This window comes from Eubalaena glacialis, chromosome 9, assembly GCF_028564815.1.
Source record: "Eubalaena glacialis isolate mEubGla1 chromosome 9, mEubGla1.1.hap2.+ XY, whole genome shotgun sequence".
Taxonomy (NCBI): domain Eukaryota; kingdom Metazoa; phylum Chordata; class Mammalia; order Artiodactyla; family Balaenidae; genus Eubalaena; species Eubalaena glacialis.
Window position 1 is genome coordinate 37,313,995 of NC_083724.1, and position 22,650 is coordinate 37,336,644.

A 22,650-nucleotide genomic window follows, 5' to 3' on the forward strand; every position below is an offset into this window, starting at 1 on the left:
TTAATTTTTGTTAGTTTGATTAATATGTGTCTTGCTGTGTATTTCCTAGGGTTTATCCTGTATGGGACTCTCTGTGCTTCCTGGACTTGGGTTACTATTTCCTTTCCCATGTTAGGGAAGTTTTCAGCTATAGTCTCTTCAAATATTTTCTCAGACCCTTTATTTTTCTCTTCTGCTTCTGGGACCCCTATAATTCGAATGTTGGTGCATTTAATGTTGTCCCAGGTGTCTCTGAGACTGTCCTTAATTCTCTTCATTCTTCTTTCTTTATTCTGCTCCTCAGCAGTTATTTCCACCATTTTGTCTTCCAGCTCGCTTATTCATTCTTCTGCCTCAGTTATTCTGTTATTGATTCCTTCTAGTGTATTTTTCATTTCAGTTATTGTGTTGTTCATCTCTGTTTGTTTGTTCTTTAGTTCTTCCAGATCTTTGTTAAACATTTCTTGTATTTTCTCAATCGTGCCTCCATTCTATTTCCGAGGTTCTGGATCTTCTTTACTGTCATTACTCTGAATTCTTTTTCAGGTAGATTGCCTGTTTCCTCTTCATTTATTTGGTCTTATAGGTTTTTACCTTGCTCCTTCATCTGTGACATATTTTTTTGCATCCTCTCTCTCTCTCTCTTTTTTTTTTTATGAGTGGGATTGTGATCCTTTCTTAATGGTTGTTTGGCCTGAGGCTTCTAACACTGCGGTTTGTAGGCTGTTGGGTAGAGCTGGGTCTTGGTGCTGAGATGAGGAACTCCGTGAGACCTCACTCTGATGCATGTTCCCTGGGATCTGAGGTTCTCTGCTAGTCCAGTGGTTTGGACTCAGAGCTCCCACCGCAGGAGCTTCAGCCCGACCCCAGGCTTGTGAACCAAGATCCCGCAAGCCACCTGGGGCGCGGTGGTGGGTGTGGGAACCACAACAATAACAAAGTAAAAAATAAAATTAGACTAGGAAACTGACAAATATGTTAGGAAGAATATAAAAATAAAAATATAGATGAATCAACAACTGGAAGGTACATCAGTACCACAGTAGTAAAAAGGAGGGGGGAAAAGGAAGAAAAGGTGGGAGGCCTTGGCTGTGGAGGGCGGGGCCTAAGCAAGGGCGAGGTTTAGGCGGTGGGTGGGGCTAATGCTCAGGACCCACAGGGCTGGAAAAGGCCCTGGGGGCTGTGGGGGGTGGGGCTTAGGCTCAAGGAACAGAAGGGACCCAGGTGTGCCCCCCACCTCTGGTCTCAGAGGGCAGGGGACCTCACCTGGGAGCCCAGCAGGCTTCCTGGGCTCGAGTGGGTGGGGCAAACTCCCTCCCACCTCTCCTGCTCCTTTGGTCTGGGAGGGCCCCTCCCACCTGCCTCTCCTGATTTCCGAGGCCTGGACGGGGCCTTGGAGGGCAGGGGACCTGCCTGGGAGCTCAGCAGGCTCCCCGGCCTGCGTGGGCCAGGCGATTGCCCTCTGCTTCTCTCATGCTCTTCCTGGAGAGTCCCTCCCACCTGCCTCTCCTGATTTCCCCGGCCTCAGGGGCACTGATCCTGTGTGGCCTCCACTTCTCCTCCCCACTCAGTCCCCCTACATCCTACTAGTTCACTTTGGGGTTCCTCCCGTCTCTTTGGGTGTCAGAGTCCCCCACCAGTGGCCGGCAGGTGCCCTAGTTGTGGGGAGATGCTAGCTCCGCATATTCCCACACAGCCATCTTCTATGTTTGTTGCACATAACCTATTTCAAACAGCATAATTAATGGTAAAACTTTGAGTGCTTTGAGTGTTGTCTTTTAGAAATAAGTTCTGAAATATTTATGAAGTGATAGGTTCTTGGGATTTGCTTCAGCAAAGTACAGGAAAGGGAGAAGTTGATGGGAGTGGATTGGATATATGGTTTTGTGGTTTTGGAGGCTATGTGCTAGATATGGGGGTTCATTATACTGGTATTGAGCATGTTTGAAATTCTCCATAATAAACATGCAAATAAGAAAGTAAAATTGAAAAATCAAAATAGTATGAAGGAAGTTAAGAATCTTAACAAAAGATGTTCAAGTCCTCTATGTAGAAGATTACAAAACTGTCTAAATACTAAAAGATTTGGCTTGAAAGATCCAAATTTGTAATAACTGTCTGCTTTCAAAACTGACATACAGGGTGTGTAGAATTAGTGTACTCCCAAGTAAATTTCCAGTAAGTTTTTTGATGTAACTTGAGAAGCTGATTCTGCAATTTCTATGGCATTTTAAAGGACCTGGGATTATCCAGAGCAGGGAAAAGCAAAGTATTGCTGGCTGTTTTTGTAGAGTTTTATTGGAATACAACTATGCTTATTTATTTATCTGTCATTTGTGGCTGCTTTTTGCAGGGACCAGGATGGCCCACAAGCTTAAAGTATTTACTTTTCTGGCCCTTTTTGAAATAGTTGGCCAACTAGTGCTCTGGTCTAGAATCTCTAAGACCAGCTGGTCCTCAAAGTATGTCTTGGATCAGCTGATCAGCAGCAGCAGCATCACCTAGACATTTGTTAAAAATGCAAATTCTCAGACCATACAATAGACTTACTAGGTAAGGGATCCAGCAATCTGTTTTAACCCAGGTGATTCTAATGCACAGTACAATTAAGAGAACCTCTGGTGTATAATTCTGAAGTAGAACAAGGTGGGTAGAGTAGCTCTTCCAATTATTAGGACTAATTATAAAGCTATATGAAGGTATTTTGGCCAGAATAATTAAATATGCTAGTGAAATAGAATATAAAGCCCAGAGATGAACTAACAGATTTAAGAAGACTTTATATGTGATATATAACTGCAGATGAGTTGGGAGAAGACAGAATTTTTAATAAATGATGCTGGGACAATTAGATATCCAAATGAAAACATGAAACTGGATCCTTTATCTCATACCATCCACAAATGTCAGTTCTAGGTAGATTAAAGACGTAAATGTTAATGGCAATATAAGCTTTTAAGAAAGTAAAATGGGAATGGCTTCATGACCTTAAGTAGGGAAGGCTTTCTTTAAGACATAGGAAAAGCACTAACTATGCAGAGAACTGTTGATAAATTAAAGAACTTGTGTTCATTGTGAGAAATAGACTTAGACATATATTTTGGTCACTTAATTTTTGGCAAAAATGCCAAGGGAATTCCAGGAGAGAAAGAAAGGTCTTTTTCAGTAATGATGTGGAAACAACTGGATATCTATGTGGATAAATTTGAACCTTGGCTTCTACTTCATATAGTACACAAAAATAAAGTTGGTTTCTAGATTTAAATGTGAAAGATAAAGAAAATAAAATAAAAGAGATGTCTTCATAAGGTAGGCAAAGATTTCTTAAACAGGATATATAAAGTACTAGCTGCTTGATAAAACACCAACATACTGGATTTCATTAAAATAAAAAATTTCTGCTCATCCAAAAGACAGTATTTTAAAGGTGAAAAAGCAAGCCACTGTCTGGAAGAAAATATTCACAATACTATTTCTGAGAAAGGACTAGAATCCAGAACATTAAAAAAAATTTTGTATACATATCCATTAAAATCAGATCTAAGATAGGTGCCTGTGAGCATCATTTTTGAAGGTTCTTCATTAGTAATGCAGAAAGACAAGAGTAAATAATTGTGTTGAGTCTTAGCAAATATAGTTGTATACATAGAAAAGGAGATTCTAATTTTTAAAAGTACTAGAATTAAAAAATTGGATAACGTTGTTAGATTCGAGAAACATAAAATTAGTAACTTTTCTCATTACTAGCACTTAACCAATTTGACGTGGGGACTTCCCTGGCGATCCAGTGGTTAAGACTCGGAGCTTCCACTGCAGGGGACAAGTGTTTGATCCCTGGTCGGGGGACTAAGATCCCGCATGCCACGTGGTATGGCCAAAAAAGAAAAAGAAAGAAGAAAAAAGGCAATTTGACATGGAAATAGAGAAAAATAACCTATCAGCAATATAACAAAGTCTACAAACTTACAAAAGAATTTTGAGGAATAAATTTAATAAGAATAATATAATGTTTATGAAGAAAGCTAATTTCTTGAAGGTACAGTACTGTAGTATTGAACATGTAATGACATGATATTCCAGTGAAAAGCTGTAGTATAAAATTATGTCCTTTGTAAAATAACATTTAATACAATTAATATAAATTAGGATTCCACTGGGTTTTGAAACTGGATAAAATTACTTGAGGTTATTTACATAAGAATAAATGTGTGAAAATGGCCCAAAAATAAAATGAAAAGAAAGTATGGTAATGAGAAGAATTTGTCTTACTAGATACTAACTTTTCTAATAAGATACTAGAATTGACACAGCACAAATTTGGCAGAAAATAGATCCAGGTATGTTTGGGAAGTTATTGATGGAAAAAAGATGTATTTCAGTTTAGAGGAAAAGGGAGGGTTTATTTACCATTAAACAAAGGGTTTAACAGAAGATAAAACATAGACTGGGAAAATATTTTTGTTACACATATCTCTAATTAGAAAGCCAAACTATAATGTTAATGAACAGCCTTGTAGAAAGTGGGCAGTGAGCAAAGGATATAGATTATTTACATAAATCTGTAATGGTTAATAAACATATTAAAAGATGTTCAACCTTTCTAATCAGAGAAATGCAAATTTAAAGGAAGCCGGTTGTGATATTGTTTTTTTAACCTCCCCCATTCTTCTAGTAGGTAAGCATGCTTGTAATGCAAATACATCTACCTGGAATGGAGGTGCTGGGAGTCCTATTGTTACTGTTGGGATTGTGACTTAATCCATCCAGACTTTTGCTAAAGTTTAAAATACATTCACCCCTTTACCCAGTCACCCCTATGAAATAAATGAAACTAACATGTAAGGATATATGTTCAGTGACATTTTTTATGGTTGTATTTGAATTGGTAAAAAGAGTGAATACAACTTGAATGTCCATTAGTATATAAATGATAGGACTGTGTTAAAGTGATGAGTGTACTTGAAATATCTTGTTAGTGTCAAAAAGAATGAATTGCTTTCAATTTCCTTGAAGAGATATCTACAATATTAATTGAAAAAAGTAAGTTGCAGGGTAATATCTCATTTCTGTTAAGAACAAAACCAAACATGACAATAGTTAATGGGTAGTCATGCTCGCATATGTTTATATACTCATGGAGAATGATGTGGGAGAACACGTTATTAATATTGATTTCTTCCAGATAGGTAGGGTGGGAATAAAACTGGCCAGGAGAGAAGGAAATTATTTAACTTTTTAAAAATACTATCAATACTTTACATTGTTTCACTAGTTGCAATTAAACAAAAGTTTTTTTTTCTGTTGAATGTGACCAGGTTATTAGAAGATATGTTTCATTTTTCCAAATGTCCTCTTTTTTTTTTTTTTTCACACACACACTGTATTTTATTTTTACAAGAGATAAATCGACTGACACCAAGCATTGTACATGGATGACCACAACAAAAACAACAATGATTGCAATTACCAAACATGAAACACACTCATACTATGTCATAATATTGACATTCAGTCCAGTAATCCTCCATTGTAACAGCTCCTTTACTTTGCAGTGAAAATTGATTTGTATATTCTTTGCCTCTGAGTCCTTGTGGGATTTTTTGTTTTTTTAAATTCAAACAGAAAGTCACAAAAATTATACTCATCCTCATCAGTTCACTCAGTCCCATGTAATTAATTTTTTTTTTCATCTTGATCTTTTGTTAGCACTTTTATGAGCTCATCAGCTTTTCATTAGAGCTCTGAAAATGCTTACTCATTCAGTTCAGCAGTACAGTCAGGTACCAGAAACCTGTACTTGTCAGAGTCTTTTCCATGAATTTCCTGAAGATGAAACCCTTTTATAGGAACATATTTACAAAAGCATCAGAGTACACCCAACTTTAGAAAAGTTTTCTGCTCTTTAGAGCAGGCTAGAAGAGTTAATATAGCAATTCATTATTCTCCTGGACTTTTTAAGTCTTTTTGAGGGAAGACTTTAGACCCAGGTCACTGGGTATCATATAGTACTCTTGAAACAGTCACCTTTTTTTTCTTTTGACAAGAATATTTTGGTTGAAACTGTAGTACATTGTGAAAATATGTGCAGTGAAGAGGAGAATCAATAAATGCCCAGATCTTAATTTTTAATAGTTGATGTTTTATCCAAACAGTTATAAGTTCTAATGTTCTGTTTTTCTTTCCTAATAGCTCCATCAGGGCACCGTTCCTGTTTCTTACACAGTAACAACAGTGGCACCACATGGGATTCCCCTCTGCACAGGCCAGCACATCCCTGCTTGCAGTACACAGCAGGTCCCAGGATGCTCTGTGGTTTTCAGTGGACAGCACCTCCCTGTCTGTAGTGTGCCTCCTCCAGTAAGTCTGTGCAGTCCTTCTATAGAGTGGCTAAATGTGTTATATAAGCAAAACCTGAGAGACTTGTACCTTTTCACTTTCAAGTAAAAAAGGCAATTTTATTGCAACAGAAATCTCAATAGCACCTGTACAGTAACAGTTTAATAAAATTAGCTTTAAAACTTGATATGTTTTTACATTAATTAAATTACACATATTTTAATATCCTTTGAAGGTCAAAGCATGTTCCTCACATATCAGCACTTTATCATTAAACCTTGATAAAGATTGGGCTTGGGGTTTTAACATAGGATATTGGACTGGTTAGTAATAAAGTCTCAGAGACTTTAGTGATCAACATTAATAGTCTCAGCACTTACTGGGTTTTAACAGGCACTTTGAATACTTGGTCTTACTTATTCCTCACTATAGGAAGCCTGATGAAACTGAAAATGACTTGCTTAGTATCATAGAGAAAATTAGCTTGAGAAAATGGGGGTTCACGCTCACTTCTTTCTGCCTCTTACAAGCTATGCTTTATCCTTTACCAGCCCCCAGTCTAGCCTCCTTATTTCAAAAATGAGGTTGCTGAAAACCAGAGGATTTAAATGACTTGCTGAAGGTCAATAATGTCTTCAAAGTAAATCACTTTGCTAAATCTTAATATAATCCTAATATCCCTGTTTGAATTTGAGATTAAAACAAACACATACATACAAATACCAACACCAATTTAACAGATTAATTTACCCATGCTTGGTTTCTCAGTAATAGATTGTAGAACCAGTGTTCTAAATTAGCAGACTAAAATATTGAGAGACCATAAAGCATTTAGTTGTGAGTTGGGCTCTTAGAAATAAAAAAATCTACAAGATTGAAAAGGAGAGCTTCTTGGAAAGTAGTAATATCTGCTATATTTTAAACCAAGTGGAAAGAGATTCCTCTTCTTTGCAGCACTTTCCCTCCATTTCATAGGTGTTACAAAAGCTTAAGTAAAAGGTAGGTGTTTTGACTGATTTATAAGAACTATGTAAGATCCAGAATAACTACTAGTTCCCATTATTTTACTAACAGATGCAAAAATACACTAGTATTTCATTGTTAATATAGGCTATTAAAACATTTTGATATGATTTTTGGGAGGGATATGGCAATAACATTTCAATCTCACTGTATAGGTTTTTTTAAAATTAATTATATATTCTAATACTTTTAACAAAAAATAATGATTTCTCTTACAGATGCTTCAAGCATGTTCAGTTCAGCACTTACCAGTACCATACGCTGCGTTTCCACCCCTTATTTCTAGCGATCCATTTCTTTTACATCCTCCTCACCTTTCTCCCCATCATCCTCCTCATTTGCCACCTCCAGGCCAGTTTGTCCCTTTTCAAACACAGCAGTCACGATCGGTAGGTATCTCTACTCTTATATCTTTAACTTTCACAGAATGTTTAGACCTAAAAGACAGATTAATTCAGTAGATGTAAGTTGTTACCATTTAAAAATTATAACTTAGGCACTTCTCTGGTTCTTAAAAGAATTAAGGAATCCCCACTGATACAAATATATATAGATATAATTTACCTAGAATTATCTTGGCTTCTTAAGTTTTTCTAGTTATTTTATATGTTACTTATCTAATCATATTTGTCCTTTCGTATCTGCAGTCCTTTGGGAAGTAAATCTAAAAAAAAATACAGTCTGGTTTTTCCTTTCATGTGTTTCTAAAATGGAAAATGAAAATATTATAAAATTATTTATACTTGTTAGAATAATATTTATATTCATTTAGGCAAGTAAAGTAATCCTTTGAACTGCAATTGTTTTTTCCAAAGGCTGGTTTTCTGCTGTGTTTTGATGAAAAGTAGATGAGATAGTCTATTAATATAGTTAACTCTGTCCTGGGGCTGGAATATAGCTGAGGGGCATATTATTTCACAGGGCTGGAAGAGGTAAGCACTGTATCAGTGGAAGGAAGGACACAGGAAGAAGACCCCATTGTTTTTTGGACAGGCCAAGTTGAACATTTGAACCATCAGGCATTAAGGGAGAACAGGGGAAAAGAACATATAGAAATGGTTAGAGTGGAACTGGAGTGGAAATGGTTGGCCCTGTGAAAGGAGCTTGACGGTTACTCTAGCAGAGCCTGACCATCCTTTACTTAGGGTTTATGCACCATGCTTGGTCTCAGGCAGAGGTGAGAGGTGAGGTTACTTGGCTAATCTGAAAAGTTAAAGTTACTCCTACCAAAAAATCTTTTATTAGAATCAGGACAGGATTCATGCCAGGATGTTCCTTAGGAAGCTTTTCCCATACCTGGGAATTCAAGGTTAAAACTAAATTTAGCCATCATACAAGCATACATAGGCTTCCAAAATAAAGTGTTAGCAGTTACTTGTATTTGAATACTGTGTTGCCATTTTCTAACCGTGGAAAGAAGTTAGACTAACATTTAAGAATATATGTTCCCAAGAGAATCAAAATGAAAACATTATCCCCAAAATGTCCTAATAGCCAAAAAGTGGAAACAGTCCAAAAGTCCATTAACTGATGAATGGATAAAGCATGGCATATCTATACAGTTGATTATTATTCAACTATAAAAAGGAATGAAGTACTGATACACAAACACAAGATGGATGAACCTTGAAAACATTATGCTAAGTGAAAGGAGCCAGATACAAGGGCACATACTTGAAAGGAGCCAGATACGAGGGCACATACTGTGTGATTCCACATATATGAAATGTCCAGAATAAGCAAATCTATAGCAAATGTGCTTTGCATAGCACTGTGTGCTTTTTGAGCATTGTCTCAGTGTTCACAACACACTTTTGAAGTGGGCTGTGAACATATCAGTTCTATAGATGACAGTATTGAGGTTCAGATTAAGTAATTTATATAAAAGCCACATGGCTCATTAGTTGCAGCACCAAGAGTTTGTCTAATGCCAAAGCCTGTAAGCTTTCTACTATAGTGTACAGCCTGCTGTGTTCTATTCCATTTAGCCTTATTTAGTTCTCATTTACAATATGTACTGTGTTTGATTTCATCTGTTAAAGGTTGTGTCTGAAAATCTGATGTAGGTCAGTGTGCCATGACTAAAGTAATTTTAACTTTCATATAATTGGCTTACTACATGACTTTTTGTCTTTCCTTCTATCATTTTTTAGAGAACGTTCAAATAGTGAAAGAAATGTATCCTTTAGTGGATAGTGGAAATGTTTAATAACATGTTTGAGAGATTTTCTTACTGAAATTCAGTTAAAGGCAGTAAGATTTTACTATAGGCTATATGTCCACATGTATGAATTTAGATTGATGTAAACATCAAGAAATGCATGACCTTAAAGATGTCTTTTGGGGTTTTTGATTTTTGTTGTTATAAAGCACAATCTGTCTAAATATTGGAAGTATATTAGTTTGCTTTTTCCCACCCCTCAGCCTCTGCAAAGGATAGAAAACGAAGTGGAACTCTTAGGAGAACATCTTCCTGTAGGAGGTTTTACTTACCCACCATCAGCCCATCCCCCAACATTGCCTCCATCAGCTCCTTTGCAGTTCTTAACACATGATCCTTTGCATCAGGAGGTTTCCTTTGGAGTAGTAAGTTTTCATTCATTGTTATTAATTTATTACTTGATTACTTGTTTTGAGTTCTGTTTCTTTTTTTTTTTAATATTTATTTATTTATTTGGCTGCGCCAGGTCTTAGTTGCAGCATGCAGGATCTTTAGTTGTGGCATGTGGGATCTAGTTCCCTGACAAGGGATGGAACCCGGGCGCCCTGCATTGGGAGCGCGGAGTCTTAACCACTGGACAACCAGGGAAGCCCCTCAAGTTCTGTTTCAGTATAACTCTACATGTTTAGAATTTTAAATGTATTCTTGCAGTCAGTTGGAAAATTATATTTAGTACACCTAAGTGTATGTTTTAAACAAGCTGTCGCATCTATGTTAACATTTAAGAAATATTAAATACCACTTGAACAGTAAATAACTTCCTAGGTTTTTAAAAAGGAAGAGACTTTATTCGACAGCTTAAAAAGTTGTGAACGTAGAATGATCTTAAATTGTTTTACCATTTTTTTCTCTACAGTCTTATCCTCCATTTATGCCTCGGAGGCTCACAGGACGTAGTAGATATCGATCCCAGCAGCCAATACCACCTCCCCCTTATCATCCCAGCTTACTGCCATATGTATTGTAAGTTCTGTCTTTCTTATTTTAATGAGTTCTGAATTTTGACATCCTTGAGATTCTCTTTCCTTTATGAATATTTCTGTGTGGTATATATTTAATTTAGAGTGTGTTAGATATTTGTTTTTATTTAATGTTAAGAGGTTGGGGTGTGGGGGACCATTTAAGGGTGAAAGAAAGAGCAAGGACAAGGTAGAAGTTGGGGGGCGTGGGGGAGAAATTTGTGAGCCAGAAGATAGGTTTAACAAATCAAAAGATAGAGAAGTTTAAATTTTTTGCATCTTTTACAGCTGGCATCACTTGCTACCTTCTTTTGGTTATCTAGCATTTGATGCTGCTACTTCTTTCAGAGGAAGAGGGAGAAAGAAGTTGTATTTGTATCTTAGAAATACTCTTCTAGGATTAAGTTTGTAACAGAAACACCCATGGCTTAAATATGACAGTTCTTTATTTCTTTCTCATGTAATAAAGTCTAGAAGTAGGCAGTTCAAACATGGTTTGTTAGCTCCATAACCCTGAGGAATGGTTCTACTGTCTTCAAAATTTTATGGCTTCCTCTGCATGATGTAAGATGACTCCTCAGGCTCTAGCCATTACATCCACATTCCAGCTAGCAAAAATGAAGATGGATCTCTCTGCCTACCTGCCTCCTTCCAAGGATACTTCCTAGAAGTTGCATGTATGACTCCTGCCTACATCCCATTGGCCAGAATTTAGTCTCATGTCTGTAACTACCTTCTAGGAAGACTGGGGAATGTTGTCTTTATACCAGAGGGCCATGTGCCTATATCATACTATTTTGATAATTGTAGCTTTATTGTAAGTCTTAAAATCAGATGGTATAAATCTCCCAACTTCGTTCTTAAACTGATTTTATTTAAAGTCTTTTGCATGTCCATATAAATTTTAAAATCAGCAATCAGTTTCTACTTCAAAAAAGCTGGGATTTTGGTAGGGATTACATGAAATCTGTAGGTGAGTTTTGGAAGAGAATTGACATCTTTAACAGTATTGAGTCTTCTGGCCTACTTATATGGTATATTTCTCTATTCATCTTTTAAAATTTATCCTAGCAGTATTTTTACAGTTTATATTATACAGTTCTTGCACATGTTTAGTTAAATTCATCCATAATGTTTCATGTTTTTTTATGCTGTTGTGAATGGTATTTTTTTAATGTCAGTTTTTAATTGTTTATTACTAGTGAAGTCAGTTTCTTTAAAAGGTTGTCACTGATCAACACTGACCATTCTTTATCCATTTAACACTGGCCTTGTTCTTCTCATCCTGTTCATTGAAATAATGTATTAATGCATTATCAATGCTTGTGTTGCTTATTTTCATTGCAGATCAATGCTTCCAGTGCCACCTGCAGTGGGCCCAACTTTCAGTTTTGAATTGGATGTGGAAGATGGAGAAGTAGAAAATTACGAGGTTAGTAGGTGAAACGTGAATTAATTTGGGGAATTTTGTACGCATAAAAATATTGTGCTACTCAACTCATTGATCTAATTAAACATTTATTAGGTAAATCCATTGTATATTTCAAGATACAAATGTGTCAAAAATACTGTTCATCCTTAAAGATATTTCAGCATGTACCACACAGTTATGATAACAAGATAGACTTTGGTGCTCTATGAGAATTACATACAATTCCTGTGAAAGAATGTAAATGAGAAGATGGTGAATTATGAGTGGATGTTCTGAAACCATGCAAGTTCTGAACTATGGGAACTGCAAATAGAAAAGAGTACATCTTGAAAGACATTTTAACACTAGAATCAACAGGATTTGATCATTGAATGGTTTGTGGTAGTGTCAGGGTTGTGAGTGGGAAGGTTGCAAGAGAAGATGCTTTGCAAAAGGACTACAATAGCTTGTGCAGAAGGCAAACTCAAAGATGATGGGGCAAATAGAAAATGTTGACATTGTTATATTATTTGAGGTTAGGAATAGGACAGACAGTTTAAGGGTTGGAAGGCACATTTGGATTTGGAAATGTTGAATGTGAGTGACTATGTGACTTTGTTTTGGTACTGCCTTACCCCAGCCTCACTCTATTTATGAGTCTCTATGCAATATGAATACTGGAACAGGGTTTTTTTTGTTGTTCACTTTTTTAGGTGAATTGAACCTGGGAACAGGGAGGAAAGACACACATATGCAAACACAGTCTTCCAGCACCTTTTTTTTTTTTTTTTTTTTTTTTAATGCATGTGGAAGAGATCAGGCCAAATGCTATCTATATTCTTTTAAAATGCCATTATGTTACTTTCTGCATATACAGTCACACTGCAGTGTCCTTTGGATTGCATTCTCAGATTTCTTGAGAAAGGGGCTATAATAATTTCCTGTTTCTACACTGTTTATGCTAGTTTTGTACAGAGTAGTAAGAAAAGGAGTTGGTTATGCTTTAGGCATTCTGTATTAAAATTAAGTCATAAGTCATGTTGCTGAAAAGGACAGCTCTTTGTTAAACAAATCATATACGTATCAGTGAAAAAAAAACAGTGATACCATCCTAGTATAAGAAAAATATTTTGTGTTTGGCATTAGAGTACCTTTTTTTTTTTAATTTTAATTTTAATTTTTATCTTTTGGCCCCGCCATGTGGCAACGGGATCTTAGTTCCCTGACCAGGGATCAAACCTGCGCCCCTGCAGTGGAAGCGCGGAGTCTTAACCACTGGACTGCCAGGGAAGTCCCAGAAGTCCCTTTCTAAATTGTATTTTGGGTTGACTATGTTTAATCTTCTGCAAAGGCATACTTTAATCCAGTCAATAGTCTTGTTTGCTTTTCTGGTTTTGTCTCATAGTATACATGCCTACAACACACCCTAGTCCAGAGTACTCACCATTTTTTGAGTCTGCCCTATACATCCTTGCTTCAGTGCCTTTATTCCCCTTGATTCTTCTGCTTAAGAACTTTTCCCCCTTCCTGCACATGGCCATCTTTCAAGAACCAGTTAAAAACCTGCTACCTCTGTGAAAGGCATTTCTAGCCCATTCCCAGGTCTATGTGAGTCTCTCCCTCCTTTTCGATCTCATAGGTCTTATAAAACAATACATACTAATCATGTCCTGCCTTCAGTTGTCTTGCTTTCAGATCATGTAGGTTTGTTGAGGGCTCAATTATCATTACATTCTCCATCCAATAAGGGCTTAAAATAATGGTCATAAATTATATTACTTGACCTAAGTGTCCTATAGAATATAAAATATAGGTGTAAAAGATATATCACCTCTATCATAAACTTTATGGCTAATTGTAATCAGCATCAATTAAATTTAACAAATTACCATCTACTAGCATTTAGAAGGACTTAGGGGCATGCATGGGGAAGGGGGAGCAATTTATTTAGATGACACAATTCTCCAAATAAAGCTGTACCAAAAGCAGTGTTGCAGCAGCATCATGTTAAAACACACAGTTATCACAGCATTGATTATTGATATTATGGGAAATTAAATTTATTCCTCTCATTGTCCATCATTATTTCTTTGTTACCTATTCTCTTAACCCTGTGGCAGCCTTAAAAAAATAAAAAAGAGGGGAAGCAGCATGCACATGGCTGCCTGATTGTAGGATAAAGCAAATGAGCAATTAGAGCCACTGAAAACTGGGAGAAAGGAGATACTAGTATAAAATCAAGCATAATAGCTGCAATGTGTTGAAACATATCAACTGTGTTAAAATCCATGAATTCATAAGTGATACTTCAAAAAATAAAAGAAAAAATAAACTCATTGGTCTTATCCTGCCTATTTTATATAAATTAAACTACTGAGTATAGTTTAATATGAGGCAGCTGATCAGTGTAGAAGTATTTCATCTAATGAAGAAAGAGTGATAGAATATTACCATTTTGCCATCTTTAATGAATTAATGGATCTAGGCAGTGTTCCATCAGTGCTAACTAACATAACAGCTAGACATGCTGAGCCTTACGATGGAAATAGTAAAATCTTCCAATTTATAGGAAGTACAGGGGACAAGGGAGGAACGTTATTAAACCACACTAGTCAGGGATGGGGAGGTTCAGTCAGCAAAATTCAGACTGCGAATTTCTTCAGGCCATTGACCTGGTTTCTTTAACAAATAAAAGAGTAAAAAAAGATACTTGAGACGTCAAGCAGTGGTAACATGGATTTATTTGGATCCTAATTTGAACAAACTATTTCAAAAAGTGTTTTGAAAATAATTGAAACAATCAGAGGTACTTGACATTAAGGAATTACTAATTCTGGGGGTGTGATGATGTTAGTGTGATTATATTCTTGTAAAAAGTGTTTTAGTTTGTAGATTGGTGGTGGTTCTTAACCTGGGGACAGTTTTATCCCTTAGAGGCTATTTAGCAACATCTGGAGATATTTTTGTAGAGGCCAGGGTTACTGCTAAACATCCTACAGTGCACAGAAAAACCTCCCACAAAATTTTATCCAGCCCCAAATGTCCAAAATGCTGAGGTTGACAGACTGTCTTAAAGATAACAAACAGAACTATTTCACCAATGAAATACCATGTTTTAGTTTTCTTTCAAAATAATCTGGGGTTTAGGAGTGGACAGTAAAAGATGAAATAAATTAGCTGTGAATTGTCGAGCCTGGGTAATGGGCATATGGAAGTAATTTCTTTATACTATTTCTCTACTTCTGTATGTATTTAAAATTTTTCCATAATAAAGGTAGTTTAAAAAAATATATATTGGAATATAAAATTTAAAGAAAAATGCAGCTACGTCTCTCTTACCCTCTGTAGGCCCTGTTAAACCTAGCAGAGCGACTGGGAGAGGCCAAGCCTCGAGGACTGACTAAAGCAGATATTGAACAACTTCCTTCTTACCGGTTCAATCCTAACAACCACCAGTCAGAACAGACTTTGTAAGTATATTTTTCTGACCTCATTCTGTGTTAAATTTCCTTTTCCACCTTTTGTGAAATAAAAGCTTGGAAGTCAAAGATAACTTGATAAAGATAAGTTGTGACTATTTCATACTCTAGGCCTATGCTGTCCAGTAAGATAGCTGCTAGTCACATGGGGCTATTTAAATTAAATAAAATAAAAGTTAAAATTTTTAGTTGCACTAGCTAGTGATGCTATATCAGAAGATGTAGATGTAGAACATTTCTGTCACCTGAGAAAGTTCTATTGGACAGTACCGTTCTGGATTTTTAGGTGGCCTAGAAATCTTAAGGTTTTAAATTCAAACGCTAGAATTATATTAGATTGAAAAGTTTCATACCTGTAAAATTTGAGGGTTTTACCTGAAGATTCTCCTTATTATAGTATCTTTTTTAATAGCAACTCTGCGAGATACAATTCACATTTAAAGTGTATAATCCAGTGGTTTTTAGTATATTCATAGAATTTTGCAACTCTGAATTTGATTTGCATCATCACAATCAAGTTTACACCGTTTTCATCACCCCCAATAGAAACCTCATCTATTAGTAACCACTCCCCATTTCTCCCCAACCCTCTAAACCCTGGCTCAGCCCCCTACTATATCACTTCATTCCTAATTGGCTATACCATTTTACATTCCCACCAGCAATGTATAGAAGTTTTCAGTTTTTCCACATCCTCACCAACGCTTGTTACTGTCTGTCTTTTGATTCTAGCCATCCTAGTGGGAGTGAAGTGGTATCTCACTGAGGTTTTGATTTCCATTTCCCAGATGGCTAGTGATGTTGAGCTCTTTTACTATATTTATTGACCATTTATATATTGACCACTTATATATCTTTAGAGAAATGTGTATTCACATTCTTTGTCAATTTTTTAATTGGGTTGTCTTTATTGAGTTGTAGAAGTTATTTGTATGTTATACATATAAGTCCTTATAAGATTTATGATTTTCAAAAATATCTTCCATTCTGTGAGTTAGTTGTCTTTTCACTTTATAGATTGGCATCTTTAGAAGCACTTCTTTTTTTAATGGATGAAGTTCAGTTTATCTGCGTTTTCTGGTTGGTGTTTCTTGTGCTTTTGATACCATCTCTAAGAAACCATTGCCTATTCCAAGGTCATGAAGATTTACTCCTGTGTTTCCTTCTAAATGTTTGATAGTTTTTAGCTTTTACATTTAGGCTTTTCATTTTTTAGTTAATTTTCGTATATTGTGTGAGGTAGGGGTCCAACTTCATTCTTTTGCATATGGGTATCCGGCTGTTCCAACACCATTTGTTGAATATAATAGTATCTTCAGTATTAAGGTTGTCTTGGATGTTAAGCCAGAAATTTTCTTTATGATCTCTCAGTAAAGCAAAGCACTCCTACTAAATTTCTTAATATCATGCTTTTTTCAAGGTATTGATAGATTATTTTGCTTTAAAATTTAAATATTTTGATAAGTGAGATGGTAAGTGGTTTCGTAGGCTTCGACAGTTGTAACAAAATAGAAACCACTTGGTTTTATGGTTAAACAATCTTTTTGCTTTATTTTAGGTGTGTAGTATGCATGTGTGATTTTGAGTCAAGGCAGCTACTTAGAGTTTTACCCTGTAACCACGAGTTCCATGCCAAGTGTGTCGACAAATGGCTTAAGGTAAAATGATGGCATCTGAAGAGAATGACATCGCATTTTCTTTCTTATTCATCATAGTTTCATGTAGAGTAAGTCCATAGTTTGGTGGAGGGTGATTAAGGAGACAAAACTGAAACACAGCTTTCAGTATGATTTCTGCAAATTAAGAGAAAAGACCAGTAGAAATGAACTACAATCATCAACGTGGGAGTGATTGAGCAAAATCTGAAAATGGGTTTTCTGTCCTTGATAATCAGTATGTCCTAACTTTCTTCTAAGAGTTTAGAGGGGACCTCACTGGAGGTTCTTTGTCAGAGATTTACATGAGAAATAAACCTCTAGTGCTTTTACATAATTCTGACCATTTTCTCCTTTGTGTATATGGGTGGAGGGGAGTCCAAAGGCACAAATTCTAATAGTATGCCAGGGTAAAATTATTTCAGGGACTTCTTATTTTCTATTTTTTATAATAGTAGCATAAAAATGTGATGAAGTAAAATAATTTAGTAAACTTTATGGTTTGTTTGTTTTAGATTATTCTGAGTAGGAGATGATAATACTGGCTTAGATAACTTCACGGTTGGTGAGGAAGACAGATGAGTTAAAATAAAATAGAATCAGTCCTCTGTGTGAGCACAGATTAAGGGTACCCAGTTTAGTCCAAAGTGAATCCTGAAGGCAAAGAGTCTAGACTTTTTAGAAAAATGAGGTTATTATATATGCATAGCCCTGACATGTGAGAACAGAGAATGACCAGAAAAACACGGGTTCCATGTGGCTGATGGCTAGAGTGTGAGGGAGAGAGGCAAGAGAAGAGAGGGGCTCAGAGGTAAAACCAGGAGCCAGCTTATTGCAAAGTCACTGTGAAGTGTGCGGGAGTTTGGACTTGATCCTGAAAACGTGTGAGAGGATATGTTTTAGAAAGATCACGGCCACAGTTTGGAGAATGGAATAGAGGAGATAATTTCTGAGAGACAGAGAGATGAAATAAGGATGTTCTGGGCCAGATGGAGAAGAAACAGTAGAAGTTGGATGAAAAGAAGAGTACTTGATTTGAGAGCTATCATGATGTAGAAATGAGAGTATTTGATGAAAAATGCTTCATAGAACGTTAAGAGAGCAGGTGTTGCTTATGTTTCTGATTTTAGCAGCACAGCCAATGGTAGTGCCATTTGTTGAGATGGAGTTTTAAGCCAGTTATTAAATTTGTCTAAACTGGTGATGGGTAGTTTTGTCTGTATGTTGAAACGGACCTATTAAAAAATTATTCATAGGCTATTATTGTTTTTGAGGTTTGTGGAGTATATTTTAAAAGATTAAATGATTGCTTTGTACCTTCTTAAAGAAACAAAGAATGTAAAAACTATGTGGAAAGGAAAAATAGTTCTATTGCTTTTAATATGTTTCACTGTTATAAGTCAGAATTCAAACAAGTTTTCTCTTCTGTGTTTTAGGCAAATCGTACTTGCCCAATCTGCCGAGCTGATGCTTCAGAAGTGCATCGGGATTCAGAATGACCAACCTAAGAGCACAAATTTAATTTGGGTGTTCCTCATCACATGTATATATGGACTATCCATTGAACTTAATCTGTGTGGCTTCCAGCCCTCCCTTTACCAAAAGGGTCAATGGACCTTTCTTTGCACTGTGTGACTTAATCAACTATAAAAGCTTACAATTAGTCTTCACAATTATGGGATTGTTATACTAACCGTGTGATTGGAACTCCAAAGACTTTTTCTTTAGCTTAATTTTGTGTGTGCACTAACATTCCCTGGTTTTCGTGTGATCATTCCGAGTGTTGCTGCAAGATTACAGTGGACGTGATCTTTTAGCATGTGCTTTTATAAAAAGTGGTAGCTCCAGATGATATAGCAATCTACCTTATATAGAGCCTTCAGAAACTGTGAGTGGAAATGAGTGCAGCGTATGACTGTTGGTGATAAATGTATCTGTGTGTGTGTGAGAGAGAATGTGTGAAACTACTTGTGTGAGGGCATGGTAGCTCAAGTGTGTATGAGATCCTATATACCAGCATGTACCAAGAATGTGTGTGTAGTTTTAATTATGCTGCAATGTATAATCTGGTGTGTTATTTAAACAGCACTAGTACTGTACACTGGTTTTTTCCCTTGTGTTTGCTGTTGCACACTGATTGCTAAGGGTGCATCAATTATAAGCATCGAATACTCCATCCCCTTCCCTCCCAATGAATGGAATGAGAAAAGCCTTCTTCCTTTGCTTCAGGCAGCTGTCACCTTCTCTTCGTTGGTGATCCCAAGTGGGTCACTTAAGGAAAAAAGTGTAACAGATTCTCACTCCATGAACCTGATATTTTGATTCTGTTGTGAAAAAGAAATTTTTAAATCTCCAACTTGCTGTTTCCAAAAAGAAGGTGCAATATCATACATCATCAATTAGCAATATTAGCATTTCAATCAATGATTTGAATGTTGATACTCTCTTGTTTTTCCTTTACCTTTCCAGTAAGCTTCTTACCGGAAGTACTTGTGATTTTTTTTTTTTTTTTAATGTTTAGATTTGTAGTCTATTCTGAAGATATTTGAGTAATATATTTCTAAGAATACCACTGGTCCCATGAAGTCTCACCTCCTCTACTTCCACCAGAACAAAATCTGTTAACTCAGCTTGACTTCTGATATGTTCTTTGTTCAAGCTCCCATAGGCAACTAAATTGTTTTAAGAAAACTCTATTTCTGTTCTGCCAAGCTCCAGTTCTGAAAGTTGTCTAGTTCTTTTCCCCTCAGTAAATGTGCTTCTCATCGAAATCCTCATTTCCAGGATGGATCAAGTGCTGCGACAGCTCAAGTTCTTTAGACCTGATGTGCTTTGATGTTTTATTGCTTTTCTTTTTAATTTTTGTTTGAATGAGAAAAAGATTAATTAACAGGTGTCCAGAATACTTGCAGTATAAATGAAGATTTGATTTTTGTATAAAAAATAATGCTGTAAAACAGGAATTGACCTTCATTTAGTTGATCTGAAAATAATACATAGCTGTGTGGGTTTTTTTAATAGGGTCATTGAGCATAATTCAGATTGTGTAAAATCATTTTTCCAGCAATGTTTGGATTCCCCTCTCATTCTTCTAGCGTGGTCAACATTGCCTCTTCCTGCAGTTGATGTCCTTGCTCTGTTTGCAGTAGCACAAGCTGCATAACTCCAGTCGGGACTGTAATGACTTGCTGCCAGCCTCACTCAGCTTTCAGTTGGCTCTGTGTCCGTTTTCTACTCAGTGTTAACTACTTGTTACTGCCGTGCTACTTGCCTTCCCTTGAAGACTCTATAAGCTCATCACAGCTTAGAGCTCAGTAAAGTCAATTCACACAGAAGCACAATTTTGCCCTTTTCCAGACACTGTTGCCTCTATCTAGTCATACAAGTAGGATTTTGTGTACCTTCTGTTTGCCCCTGTATTTGTCAGTGCATCAGAAATACATCTGAACAGTGGTAAAATGCACGTTACTTTTCAATCATTAGAATATCCTCCACCTGTTCCTGATGAATAAAGTGTGTTAAAGACCAAAATTATTGGCGTAATAATCCGCTACATTACAAATCACGTATAGTTTAATCTTTATTTTTTTTAATTAAGAAATCATGTTTAAAATGGCAAAAGCCCATCTTATACATAGACTCTTTTATATAGCTGCAAAAAATTTATATCTGTACAGATCTAACATAACACTACTACACTCAGTATTCATTTTATTGAAGCATGCAAGTAAAGCACTTTTTCTAATTTATATAGATACCTAATTAACAAGGCACATTGTACTAATGACTAGGAAAAGTAGCTCTTTCTTCCCTCCCTCTGATGAATTCTTAATACCCCTTTTCCATTAAAATTTTGAGAGGTTGTTGGCAATTTAGGAGGCAGCAGGGTCTATTTTGGTAAAATCCTGAATTAATTGTTGCACCCTCGTGACTGATCTGTCTTTGGGAATGTCTTCCTTGCATGGGGCTCTTAAGGATGTGTGCAGACTTGCTTATTAAGTGGTTAGTGCATATTAGGAGCATACGTGCCTGTGTTCTGAACCAGCTTAGACTAGCCACAGTGAGCAACTTTGTGGCTAGCAGAAGAGAAAGAACAGTTGATTCATACCCAGCTGTTAACACCTTGGGTGATGCACCAGATAGCAGGCAGATGTTGGTTTGTTGCCTTCTTCCTCTTTCCTCCTAAAACAATTTTGGCTTTACCACCTTAACTCTGCTGTGTTTTTTGTTTTTCTATGCATGAAATACCATCTTTGTTTGTTTGTTTTTAGCGCCCCCTCTTCCCCAAACAGAACAAAACAAAAAACAAGGCCTCCAGGTTTCAAGATCTCATTAGGATTTTCTGTCCTGAATTTTTTTGAGCAAAATCTGGAAAACATGAAAGCATATTTAGATTTTATACACTCTCTGAAATGTGATTTGTTAAGATTCTTACATTTGGGCCTCTTATAACATTTTGAAAGAGATCTACCAACTCACTTATGAGAATATTTTTCACAGATATCTTTAGGCCTGTTAGCTATTTTCCCCCTGTTGGTACATTTGGTTACCTCATTTTGCTGTTTCTTTCAGATTATGAAAGCTTACAGGGGTGTATCTTTGGAATCATTTGCTGAGTCATTTCCTCAAATCATACTCCATTGTATCAGTTAACATATAGTTTTAAATGTACGTATTATAAATATCTGTAACCAAATCATTTGAAGGCTTGATAAATTTTTAACAAAGTTTGTACATTTTTTATGAAAGTTACTAGTAATGCTTTACTAAGTAGTGCAATGAATTTTTATTTTTAATCCCTGTGCCCAATTTTGGAGTTGAGAGGGTTGTTGGTAATAAATGTATGATGTACACTTAAAACATTCAGGTGTGTTTGGTGTTACTGTGTTAGGGAAGGGTAGGGGTTGTGTATGTTTGGAGGGAGGGGTGTAGAGAGGGATTCCCACAGGAAGATAGAGCTCTTGAGCTACTAGCAGCCAGAATTAACTTTTAGGCAGTAATTCAGATTTTTGTTTCTGTGTTTGTGTATAAACAACTTAGAAACATAAAAGCAACTTGCATTATAACTCATACGGTACATATTTATATCTTTACAAAGGCCAAGAGGATAGCTTGAGTGTAGGCACACACATGGTGTATAAGCTTATTGAACAGTAAGGTTACATAAGTGGGTAGCTAGATTTCTTTCTGTGTATGTCAACTATAAGATGTAGGAAATAAGAGTACAAAAGATACTTGGGGGAGATGCAAGAGGGAGGAGATAATAGGGATATATGTATATGTATAGCTGATTCACTTTGTTATAAAGCAGAAACTAACACACATTGTAAAGCAATTATGCTCCAATAAAGATGTTAAAAAAAATAAACTATGGAAACCAAAAAAAAAAGATAATTGGGCAGATTTGTTCACATTAGCTATAGTAGCTTATGTCTGACTTGTCAATATAATATGGAAAGAGGAGCCTCTGCTTATCATTTTCCATACATGTTAGTGTAATTGCTTTCCTTCGACTAAAAAAGGAAGAAAGTAAAGCAGTCTATATATATGCTGAAAGTAGAAGTAAAATACCAAAAAATATGAGACT

The 22,650-nt window shown here is 36.2% G+C and overlaps 1 protein-coding gene across 9 annotated transcripts in view; it reads left to right on the top strand.

Annotated features, from left to right (window-relative positions):
- The window catches only part of RNF38 (ring finger protein 38), a 129,523-nt gene extending 107,598 nt beyond the window's left edge, over positions 1–21,925 (top strand). For all 9 annotated transcript variants that reach the window (XM_061200240.1, XM_061200241.1, XM_061200245.1 and 6 more), the window contains 8 exons: positions 6,169–6,336; positions 7,557–7,727; positions 9,763–9,924; positions 10,416–10,522; positions 11,866–11,950; positions 15,278–15,399; positions 16,967–17,066; positions 18,500–21,925. In XM_061200240.1, the coding sequence (XP_061056223.1) occupies positions 6,169–6,336; positions 7,557–7,727; positions 9,763–9,924; positions 10,416–10,522; positions 11,866–11,950; positions 15,278–15,399; positions 16,967–17,066; positions 18,500–18,562 (978 nt within the window). In that variant the 3' untranslated portion in view covers positions 18,563–21,925. The remainder of the gene's footprint in view (positions 1–6,168; positions 6,337–7,556; positions 7,728–9,762; positions 9,925–10,415; positions 10,523–11,865; positions 11,951–15,277; positions 15,400–16,966; positions 17,067–18,499) is intronic.
- Positions 21,926–22,650: the final 725 nt, after the last annotated feature.